A 12,318-nucleotide genomic window follows, 5' to 3' on the forward strand; every position below is an offset into this window, starting at 1 on the left:
TGTATCAACTGATAAGATTTGAACTAAGTGGCTTAGTGCACACTTAGTGGTTTTAGTTTGGGCAGGCATCATGATTGGCGTAGGCTTGGAAGGACGAAGGGCCTGTTCCTGTGCTGTACTGTTCTTTGTTTGGTCTTTGCTTGACACGAGCAGTACAATCGTTACACTTGTAATATAGTCGGGGCCAAGAAATGAAATGGAGAGTAGGATTTGACTGTTGACGAGATTTATTTTATTCATGATAGGGATTTGCACAGGGCTGCATTCGAACCAGTCATGAGTTTTGCTAAATTACATAGCGCGGCTATATTAACTTGAAGCCATCTTAGCTTCAAAACCAATATAAACTTGTACAGCAATTGCTTTTGAAGGGAACAAAAAATAAAGCACTGATTTATTTATATATTGTGAGCGACAACTCCTCTAAATTATTTTTGTTTCACCTGTTTACCCCAACATGTCATACTTTGAAATGTTGCTCAACAGGTTGTGAGCAGACTGTGTGGTACTTTACCAGCACAGTATCTTCGGAGGAAACTGGTTGTGTCGTGATCCAGATTTTATTCCACATGGGATGTGGGCATCACTGGCTGGGCCAGCATTTATTGCCCATCCTGTAATGACTTCAAACAGGCCACTGAGTTTCGTGTATTAGAATATGAACTCATTGATTAAGGAGTCAATTGATGGGCCAATCAGGAAGTCTTCTCCTTGTATTTAATCAGGAGTGTCAGTTCCTCTGGGACTCCCGAAGGTAGACCGCTGACTGATAGCACTCTGTACTGCTGTTGGAATTATAAATAAAGGGGTTTTGATGAAGGGACTTCTGCCTCTGAAGACTTATTACACATCCATAACTGCTCCTTGAGCTAATTCACTTAATATTCAGAGGGGACATTTAAGAGTCAACCACATTACCGGGGATCTGGAGTCACATGTAGGCCAGAACAGGTAAGGATGGCAGATTTCCTTCCCTGAAGGACATTAGTGGGTTTTTAAAAATTACAATCGATAATGATTCCATGGTCATCATTACTGAACTCAAATTTCACCATTTTCTGTGGTGGGATTCGAACCCGAGTCCCCAGAGCATTACCCTGGCTCTTCGGGTTACTAGTCCAGCGACAGCACCATTACTCCACTGCCTCCCCTTATGATATGCTCAGTCATTACCCACAGGGCCTGTCTCTGCTCGAGGCACTGCGCTGATGACATTTCCTTTAAACTTGTGTTCTTGCTTTTTAAAATAAAACTGTTCTTTCCACTTGGTTCAGGGCAAGTTATTAACTTTAAACATGTTCAAAATGACAAAGTGTGCTTTCTTTTATACGCTGCAAAATCAACCCATAAAAGCTTTCTTATTGCCCACCAGAGCTGTGTTTCAACAACTACAAGTTCACCTTGGAACATTCCTCCGTCAATCAACACAACAAAAACTAAATCGGTAGTCATTGTGGAACCTTGTATGCAACATAATGGCCGCATAAGTCAAGAATACTGCAAAGTGCTTCACTGCGTCCTCACACCCTAAACACATTCAATCATTTGACTAAAACATCAACTTGATCTTAGATATTCATAGATTCTCCATTGAATATTTCCCATGACCAGAAAGGTAATTTTCCAGTCATTGGAAATAATGTTATTTTTCAAAAATGTCATGACTGCTGCCGTTTTCTCCCACAAATGCAACTGAAATGTTAATTTGAAACACACGATCTTACCGGTGGTTCACACCAGGCCACGCTCCCACTGCAGCGAAGTCGGAGAATTTGGCGCCCAGCCAAATCTACATTCACCACAGTGGGGTGGGAAAATCCCCACCGGTGTGAACGATGACAACATTCCGGCCTTAGGCTGAATATATCCATTTCTTAAATATATCCTTCTCTGTAGGTCAGCATTTATTGTTCATCTCTAATTGCCCTTGTTCAGAGGGCATTTAAGAGTCAACCACATTGCTATGCATCTGGAGTCACATGTAGGCCAGACCAGGCAAGGACAGCAGATTTCCTTCCCTAAAGGATATTGGTGAGTCAGGTGGAGTTTTTACAACAATTGGCAATGATTTCATGGTCATCACTTTAATTTATTTTTAATTCCAGAATGTTATTGAATTCAAATTTCATCATTTGCCGTGATGGGATTCCAACCCAGGTCCCCAGGGCAAGAATTCCTACAGTGCAGAAGGAGGCCATTACAGATGCTCTCTGGAATACTGGTCCAGTGACAATACCATTAGGCCACCACCTTCCCTCAATGTGTCGTCTTTAAGTTAGTGGTTCTCAAATCTCATTGTCTGCAGACCGCTCTGGTAGGGCAAAAGACCCATCCAACCCGTGTCCATTTCCACCAAATTATAGGGAAGAATGATACTGTTTTTGTTGAGGCACCAAATGAGGTACAGTCTGCTTCCAAACCGGAGATCTTCAGCCTTACGGCGGACTCTACGTTCAGCCGGTTCCTCCCTCTTTGTTTCCAGCCCCACAGGATTTGAAAATCTGATCTCACTGTTGTATGTTGCAGCAATAACCTAAGTTTTGCTCATAAAATTCCAACTGTCATTTCTCTCACACCTGACAGCTTGTGTCGCACATATGGGAGTTGGTCTGGCTGCGTGACACCACACATGTGGTGGGAATGAGTGTTTGCCTTGTTCTCTTGTAAGGACTGGGCCATGGCATTGAGCGTCAGTCTTACATTTTGAACCAGCCCATGCACCACATTTTGAGAGCCACCGCTTTAAATGACTGTACAATCTGTGGGCTTGAATTCAAATTTGGGAACCAACTGGCTAGCAATAAAACGTACACTAGCTTCTCCCCCCTCTCAAAAGCGACTGCCCCAGTTTCGAGTGGAAGGCTAGACGAATTTGAGCTGTGGGCCAGCAATGACTCGTGAACAGAAGAAGCAATATTGCACAGTTTGTTGACCCCAGCAATTCTCTTTCCCCCCCCGTGCAAAGATGAAGGCCAGGATTTTCCAGACCCAGCCAAAGTCAATGGATTTTTGGTTAGTCCGTCTCATTTTCCACTGCTGTCATGGGCAGGACTGGAAAATTCCAGGCAAAGTGTTTTGATCTAGCAAGACTAAAAAAGAAAGTTCAAAATTTCCCCAATTAGAATAACTGTATTTCAGAACGAGATGTGGAATTGAATGTGCAAATCTGTGACTCAGATTTCAGTAGTTTCACGCTTAGCACAATAACAGGGCTACATTTACCATTTACGTTCCCACTTTAACACAATTAATGCAACAATTGCTAAGCGATGACTATCCTGCAAACATTAACCAAAGTATGACCTACCGTAATGTGAACTGGTCCACTGTTGAGCTGCTAGCCAGAGACACATAAAAAGTGACAACTTCACCTTGCTTGACAGGCCTTCGTAAAACCGAGATGACAATGTTGCTGTCCAGCCTCATTTCTGTTCGCTGCGGGTCCCCAGATCCTTGGCGAAGCCAGACGCTGCCGATGCGTTGCAGAGACTGGAGCGTTTCGTCAACGTCGTTGCGGCCTGGTCGGATGGCATTGCCCTTCCGTGACTCCTCTACGTCACAGTCGCCATCTTCATCCGTACCCTGCACCATGTAATAGAGTTCCACTGGCGTTCCCTCAGACTGATCGGCTATCTTCTTACGGCCGGGCACCACGGTGGGAGGGTTAAACCAAGATGGCAGGAGTTCCAGCTCCACGATGCACAACCCGAGATCTCCTTTCAGGCGGCAAGTGTTTCTGACTTCCCTCGTCTCCCGGAATGCATACACCCGGATACACGGCAGGTTATCATTAACACTGTAATCATCCCAGTCTCGGCCAGCGATATAAAACAAAATCTGCACAAGTGGCCGATTGGAGTACACTTTATCATCAATAATATTTGCTTTGATTTTCCAATTGAAAGTGAACCTATCGACCATGCTGAAAGCATTAGAAGGCTGCAAGAGAGCCCTGGGGACAACTTGTTCCACCACATAAGGTCCATAACTTGCATTAACTACAGGGGCTGTCTTGGTTTCGTGGATGAAGAAAGGCTCCACACGGAACTGTAAACTGGAATTACGCATGATGTCCTGGTTGGCTTCTTTTAGCAAAAACGAGCTTCCAGCTTTATGTATTCGGTAGTTCACTGGCAGATAGACTGGAAGAGAAGAAAACTTTTGTGCACCCTCCACATTTCCCATGATGGCACGACTTTCGACAGCTGGGAATAAACGAGAAACATAAATAAACGTGAACAATGTTCCTCCATTTCCTTAAAATAGTACACTTCAGATATTTACTTCAATGATTAAGTTATTGTCGTTGCTTTGAATGATTGTTTTTTCCGCGAATAAATGACAGTGCAGATGTCAATCATTTAGCACACAACTCTTTCAATTGACAGCTCTTCTGTCAGATGTTGCTATAGGTGTGAAAATCAGCTTTATTCAGTAAGTATCTTGGAGTAAATAAAACATTATTCCATTAGAGAAGCTTTCAATGTAGCTCTCTCACAGAGAGGGAGGCAGCGACCTGCAATAGTGAGTAAGATCAAACATGCAACTGTGATGGAAAGGATGATTCAATATTAAGCATTTCTAATCGATTGTCTCATCAGACATCTATCCAAAAGTGATTCCACCTTTCTGAGCACAACTTCATTTGGACAATGTGGCAGAGACCCATTTTACATCCCAAATTCTACACATTAAGGTCAGAATTCTCCAGTTTCGCAAGTCCCAACACCACCGCCAGTGAGAACAGAGAATTTGGCGCTCAGCCAAATCTCCATTCACAGCAGCGGGACTGGAGAATCCCAGCTGCAGTCGGTGATCAGGAGCCTCAACCGTGATAGTGTTTGCAGAGAGGCGAACGTAAGGGAGGATTGCCACGTGGTAAAAGTCTTAAAAGGAGGCCCAAAGCCACACCAGTGCCATGCAAGCACCAATTCTGAATAGCTCCCATACCAAATCTATGAAGTAAGGTCCCTCAGTCTGTGAGAAATTACTTAAGAGCCAATGAGAGATTCTAGTTGCCTTGGAGAATTGGTCAATTTGAACAAAACAACCTTTTTAAATGAAAGAGGCTCTGACAAACATTAAAGAATGTGCTATTTGTTTCATATTTGTTCATAAGGTGCGGGTCTCACTGGCTAGACTGGCAGTTAGTTCCCAATACTAGGCCTGAATTCTCCAATCATTCACGCCCTGCTAACACTGCTGAGAGTGCAGACAGAGAATTAGACAGTTAGCCAAATCTTTGTTCACCACAGCGGGACCAGAGAATCCTTCCGGTGTGAACGGCCAGAGAATCCCACTCCTAATTGCCCTTGAGACTGACAAGCTGAGCTGCCTTCTTGAACTGCCTGTTGTAGGAACACCCACAGTGCTGTTAAGGAGGAAGTTCCAGGATTTTGACCCAACGACAGTGGGAACAATATGCGCTAACATAATTTCTTATGATCATCTGTTGACTTTTAAACATGTCGAATTTCCTTAGCCTCCTGAGAAAGTAGAGTCATTGATAGGCTTTCTTAACTATAGCAAGGACAGATCTGGACCAGGTTCCTTCCTGTCTGGCAGCCCTGCCCATTTGTTCTGTTTCTCACTCCACAGATTATGTCTGTGGGAGACCTCCCCCCGACACCTGCCAAGGAGTTATTGCTGCTCCCACTTGTTTCCTCTTACTGCTCACTAGGGCCTGCCTGACTGGCTCCTGTGAAACCATCCCATTTTCCTTGGTGTCTGGCCTCCAGTGATGGTCTTCACGAGGCACCGACTACAACCTCAGGTGGTGGCCAGGAGACCTGCTGGGACTGGAAAGCTGCCAAACCATTGGATTGGCCAACAAATATCAGAGGCGGGGCTTCCAGATGATGACTGAAGCCAAGACCGGAGGCAATTAACCCCCAGCCGGCATTTAAATGAGGTTGGACATTCCTGGCCCTGCACAGGCAGGCATACCGCTGACTGCGAGCTCATTGACTCTGTGAACAATTCCAGCCCAAACACTGAAAATTACACCACTAGATTGTCTTCATTGGTGCACTTCCTGCCATGACTGATTCCAAATGACTATCCCATTCATTAATGCAGCATTATCAAGAACTAAAATACAAACAGAAAGTGCTGGAAAAACTCAGTTGGCCTGACATAATCTGTGGAGAGAGAATCAGAGCTACTGGGCAGCGCTTTCCAGCAATTCCTGCTAGCGGGATCATCCAGTCCTGCCTATGGTGACTCTCTACCATAGGTTCCTTGATGGTAGAGGCTGTGAACAATGAAAGACCTCAATGATAGCAGCAGAGCCAGAGGCTGCCTCCGCCATGGCCAAGCACACCATAGGGGAAGGAAGGTGTGGGGGTGGGGGGGATGGAAAATACTGTCCAATGTTTGAAGTCCAATATGATTTCTTCAGGGATAACTCTTTGCTGAGGTTTCCTGCCTGTAGTCTGCCAGTAAAGAAACTAACCAATCCTGTAGTGACTTCAACGAGGCCCAGAGGTTAGCCTCCTGGCATATGAGCTCCATGATTCAGGTCATAGTTGCCTGCCCAATCAGGGAGTCTCACTTGTATATAAATATGGAAGTGTCAGCTCTACTGGCACTCCAGATTCTGACTTTGTTGTCTGTCTTTTAGTGTGGAGTTAACTTTGTAAATAAAAAGATTCTGGTGAAGGGACACTGGCCTTTGAGGAATTATTTCACATTCGATTCTCAGAAAGAGTGACAATAGGCTTCCACGCCCATGAAAGCAGCTGGTTTAGGCATATTAATTGTCTCCTTCCTCCATTAAGGACTACCATCCGAAACCTTGGTTCCATTACGCATGAAAACAGACAGAACACCTTTGCACCATCTAATTTCTTCTTAAGTGGCAAAATATTGTCAAACAAAGACAAATACATCACAGTCATCCAAGGTGTCTGATTCATATTATCTGTCATCTCAGAATCCCCCGGCACTCCCGGGGATCATTGAGCGTAGATCGAGCAGGGATACCAATGTTGGTAATTCCGTGTGGGTGGGGAGTGGAAGGTCCTGCCTGATAGCTTAATAAAATGGGGCTCTGAGGTCACCCCAATGACCCAGTTAATGTTTATGTCTGACAAGGGGAGAACATAGTAAGAAGTCTCACAACACCAGGTTAAAGTCCAACCAGCTTATTTGATAGTAATCCCACAAGCTTTCTGAAACGCTGTTCCTTCATTAGAAACAGTGTTTCCAAAAGTTTGTGGGATTACTATCAAATAAACTGGTTGGACTTAAACCTGGTGTTGTGAGACTTCTTACTGTGTTTATCCCAGTCCAATGCCGGCATCTCTACAACATGGCAGCTATTGCTGGCCACCTCCATCAAAAGAGAAAAATTACATGGGTCGGTTTTTGGGGCAGAGATTTGGGCTTTGGACCTTATCACCAATTGTTAACCACCCTGGGCAGGTCCAAAAATAGCACCAAAACAGATAGAAATGTCATCCCAAGCTTCCATTCAGTGGTAGCCTGATTGCAATGTAAAAGGAACCAGAATCTGGTTTCTGATCGCTGACAGTATTATACCTCTGGACAAGCTAAAACTGACCATGACAAGTCTGGTCTTTTATCGCACCGAGTGCTGTATTGAGCTGCCTATTAAAAATGCCTGTCACATAAGGTTTAGCGTTCCCATGTGAGCTGATAAATGAAAAGCAATTGGGTTTTTTTATGCTTTACACAGTTTGTTCCTATTACATTCCCATAAAGATCTCTTGGCTGTCACAGCTCAGGGTAGTTTTGCAGCTATTTCACAAATATAAATCCTCAGAGAGTATAAAGCGATATCAGAGAAAAGATCCTGGAGTCTCTATCAAAGATCAGCATCACTCCCAGTGGATTCCTAATCCAAACAACAGACCTCAGGGCAAAGGCAATATTCTGGTCACCTATGATTTTGTCAATCAAGTTAAACAGTAGAAATAGTTGATTTAATCTATTTTGTGGGAAAAAAACTCAGGAGGGTTTTATAGCGATACATCTGTCAAACAAGCACTCAGAAGGACCAATATAATGTGATCATTCCATGATCTAATTAGGCGCAGACATTATGAACTGGTAGGAATTAAGAAATGTAGTTGAAAGCATTATCTCCATTTTCCAACACAGTAATCTGAATCAATCATTACTGGCACAGTGGTTAGCATTACTGCCTCACAGTGCCAGGGACCTGGATTCGATTCCCGGCTTGGGTGACTGTGTGGAGTTTGCACATTCTCCTCGTGTCTGCGTGGGTTTCCTCCGGCTGCTCCAGTTTCCTCCCACAATCCAAAGATTTTTAACGTGAATCTCACTAGGGCATTCTGCAGTGCTCAGAGTATGGGAGACTCATTTTGAAAAACACACTGAAAAAAAAGTGAGATTTGCTCCCAATTTTGTGCAAATCTGGCATTTTTTTGAGAATCCAGGTTGAGTTGTCTGAAGGTTTGTGTTCCTTTTGTGTTGTCTCAATTTTGCCTCTGCTTGTTACCAATAAAGTTGATCAAAGTATTCAGTGCCTTCCCGAAAGAATGCACTTCTTACTACATTATACAGTCTACTTTAGACTTCTCTATTTTATACAGTCACAAACCAAAGACTCCCAAGTCAAAGAGGGTGTCTGACCTCTCCAGCAATGCTTTGAGGAAATCTCTAAAGCGTTTCTGCTGCCCTTTCAGGAGTCTCCTGTTGCAAATAAGTTCTGAGTAGATCAGTTGCTTTGGGAGTCTGGTATCAGGCATGTCCTGCCCAGTGGGACTGGTGTTGAGTGATTATCACCTCAATTAGTGGCTGGACATGTTGACTTGGAAGAGGGCACTGCTGTTGGGCCAGCTTGTGGTGGTCACACACAGACATGTAGGATTAGGAACAGAAACAGGAAATGCTGGTAGATCTCAGCAGAGTCTGACAGCATCTGTGGAGAGAGACTAACCTTTGCTTAACCCTCTCTCCCTTCACATTGTCTGTAATTTTAAGATTTGATTACCTGTAAAGACTCGCATTCCAACTACTATTTTGTAAACTGAGTTTGTGTCTTTATATGCCCTGTTTGTGAACAGAACTCCCACTCACCTGATGAAGGAGCAGCGTTTTGGAAGCTAGTGGCTTTTGCTATCAAATAAACCTGTTGGAGTTTAACCTGGTGTTGTGAGACTTCTTACTGAGCGAGAGTAGAGCCAACATTGAGTCTGGATGACCCTCTATTGGCTCTATTCCCTCTCCACGGATGCTGTCAAACCTGCTGAGATTTCTTGTTTTTATTTCAGATTCCCACATCCGCAGTATCTCTGCTTTCATATTTATGTAGAATTAGGATTCGATTTGGTCTCATCTGGTTAATGCTGTTTTTATTTCTTTCTGTTACATGAAATAATTTAAAAGTTGTTTCTTCCAAGGTTGCTTCAGAATGTAACACATCAGGTTACAATTTAGCTGATGTGGTTTAGCGTTTGCTGAAACAGCAGGATGTATGAGATACTTGTATCCTACTTACATGGCCACGTTGCGAAACAATTAGTCAAAGTAGTTTGCAGATGCGTAGTGGAACAATGGGAGACAAAATGGGAATGAATTTGCATCTGGTGTTTTGAAGGAGATGCATTCTTTTTGATGGTCTTATTCACACGAACATTTGTGATACCAAAACTAATTAGCGCTGACAGTATTCATGAGAAGCACACCATAAAGATCCAAAGCTTTTCTTAAGTTGTAGTTGCTGCTTCAAATGAAAATCAATGAAAGGGAAATGTGGAGGGAAAGCGTATTAGAGTGATTTATTTTTCTGTATATCTACTGCTGTGTGTGTGTCTGGACTTGGTCAATACAATAGGCAAAGATAGATTTGATTTATTATTGTCACACGTATTGGTATACAGTGAAGAGTATTGTTTCTTGCGCGCTATGCAAAGCATACAGCTCATAGAGAAGGAAATGAGAGTGTGCAAGGTAGATCCATTCAAAAGTCTGATAGCAGCAGGGAAGAAGCTGTTCTTGAGTCGGTTGGTACATGACCTCAGACTTTTGTATCTTTTTCCCAGTGGAAGAAGGTGGAAGGGAGAACGTCCAGGGTGCGTGGGGTCCTTAATTATGCTGGCTGTTTTGTTGAGGCAGCGGGAAGTGAAGACAGAGTCAATGGATGGGAGTGTGATGGATTGGGCTACATTCACGACCTTCTGTAGTTTTTTGTAAATGCAAACCACATTCTGCTGTCATGTTATTTGAGCAAAACTAAATATATTGATCCTGATCTCTGAACTAACACTTGTCTGTGAATGCCAATGGTACTTTCAGGTAATGGATTCACATTGCATTCAAAACTGATATTCATTTCAGGTAAATGAGGAGCTACTCATGATGATAAATGTCTGAACCATTATCACCACGCCCACCCCCAAAGAAAATTCCCCCCTTCAGCAGGATGTGTTATCAAAGCTGTCATTCAGGCTTGTTGATCTTTGGCATTTGCTCTAATGTGTTATCCTTGTGCTAAATGATGTGACAAATACACAATTATACCTGATGATAAAATATACTGTACACATACTAATTAAAACAATTCTTTTTGCAAGGCAAGCCCTGACATTTGCACCTGACAGAAGTGTCTGACTTTTAAGCAGAAGTTCGTAAGAGCAAAGCAGATGCTGGATCTGAAATTAAAATGTAGAAAACACTGGAAAATTGCAGCAGGTCTGACAGCATCTGCGGAGAGAGAATAAAGATGTGGAGATGCCGGCGTTGGACTGGGGTAAGCACAGTTAGAAGTTTCACAACACCAGGTTAAAGTCCAACAGGTTTATTTGGAGCAAACACCACTAGCTTTCGGAAGTGGCTGTTCCTTTGTCAGGTGGGTGGGTAGGAGGGTAGGGGTGGGGGTGGGGAGGGGGGCAGTGTGGATAAGGAGGACAGTGACACTTGTGAGGGCCATCGCTCCCGAGCTGCCTTCTCCGGCCTGGGAGCGATCTGACATGGGCGCGCTTTTTCAAATTTTTTTCCAACTGTACGTGCGCAGTTCAGAGCTTCGATTGTTTTGGGTGCGCTAAGCCCCGCCCACAGCACAATTCCGATCTGTGATTTTTTTTTCCCCAAGGTAAGTGTTAATGGGGGCGCCTGAAAGCAAATTTCCAAGTTGGATCTGAATTGTGCCCAGATTCAGCACTTAGAATGAAAATGGTAAAATTGGGCCCCAAGAGGCAATTTAGCATGGCCAATGCACCTAACCAGCAAATCTCTGGATGGTGGGAGGAAACTGGAATGCCCAGAGGAAACCCAGGCAGACACAGGGAGAATGTGCAAACTCCACACAGACAGTCACCAAAGCCGGGAATCGAACCCTGGAGCTGCGAAGCAGCAGTGCTAAGCTTTTTGCTACTATGCCGCCCCTAGAGCACTAGGGATGTGACACACCAGCTTATTCAGCATGGTCAATCGAAACTCAGAAATATCCATGTGGAGAAGAAGTAAGGACCAGGTAGACAATCACCTGAGCAGCAGACAAGTGGTTTGGGAGAGGCAGATCTATCTCCTCCCAACACTGGTGTGCTGCAAAGGGATGGCCAAGTACTGAAAAGGGAGAAAATACTATCAACACAGAAATCTTCATCAATATCTTTGATGTGATTTATTATTGTCACATGTATTAGTATACAGTGAAAAGTATTGTTTCTGGGCGCTGTATAGACAAAACATACCATTCACAGAGAGAGTGCAGAATGTAGTGTTACAGTCAGAGTGTAGAGAAAGATCAACTGAATATAAGGTAGGTTCGTTCAAAAGTCTGATGGCAGCAGTGAAGAAGCTGTCGTTGAGTTGGTTGGTACACGATCTCAAACTTTTGTACCTTTTTACCGACGGAAGAAGGTGGAAGAGAGAACGTCCAGGGTGCGTGGGGTCCTTAATTATGCTGGAGGCACTGAACCATCAAACTATTCAGAATTGTTATGTTGAACTGGGTGTAAATGGAGGTGCTGAATTGAGCCCTGGAATAAATGATGTTGGACCCCAAAGGGTGGTTCCGATGCAAACTGACCTGGTCAAATGAAGCTGGCTGTTAACTGGTCAGATTTATCATGGCACAAAAATCAGGCAAATATTAAGTTTGGAGTATACAATGATAGAATAATAATAAGTGCCACAAAATGGGAGGATGTCATGAAAATGATTTTTTTTACAAGTAAAATTAAACCATGTATTTTGTAAACCATATCTGGGCAACAACTAAGGAAAAGGAAGGAAAAGGAAACAAGAGGAAACAGGTTGTTCCTTTGCAATTAGTGCTCAGAGTGCTGTGAGCCTGAAAGCAGCGTAGACACAGATGAGGTGTTGAAG

At 43.6% G+C, this 12,318-nt stretch overlaps 1 protein-coding gene across 1 annotated transcript in view; it reads right to left on the reverse strand.

Annotated features, from left to right (window-relative positions):
- Positions 1–12,318, reverse strand: part of LOC145355894 (transmembrane protein 132C-like) — a 928,035-nt gene that overhangs the window by 671,026 nt on the left and 244,691 nt on the right. Inside the window, exon 2 of the mRNA XM_080208358.1 lies at positions 3,308–4,205. Within this exon, the coding sequence (XP_080064484.1) occupies positions 3,308–4,205 (898 nt within the window). The remainder of the gene's footprint in view (positions 1–3,307; positions 4,206–12,318) is intronic.

This window comes from Carcharhinus amblyrhynchos, chromosome 20, assembly GCF_965287045.1.
Source record: "Carcharhinus amblyrhynchos chromosome 20, sCarAmb.v2.hapA, whole genome shotgun sequence".
Lineage (NCBI taxonomy): Eukaryota > Metazoa > Chordata > Chondrichthyes > Carcharhiniformes > Carcharhinidae > Carcharhinus > Carcharhinus amblyrhynchos.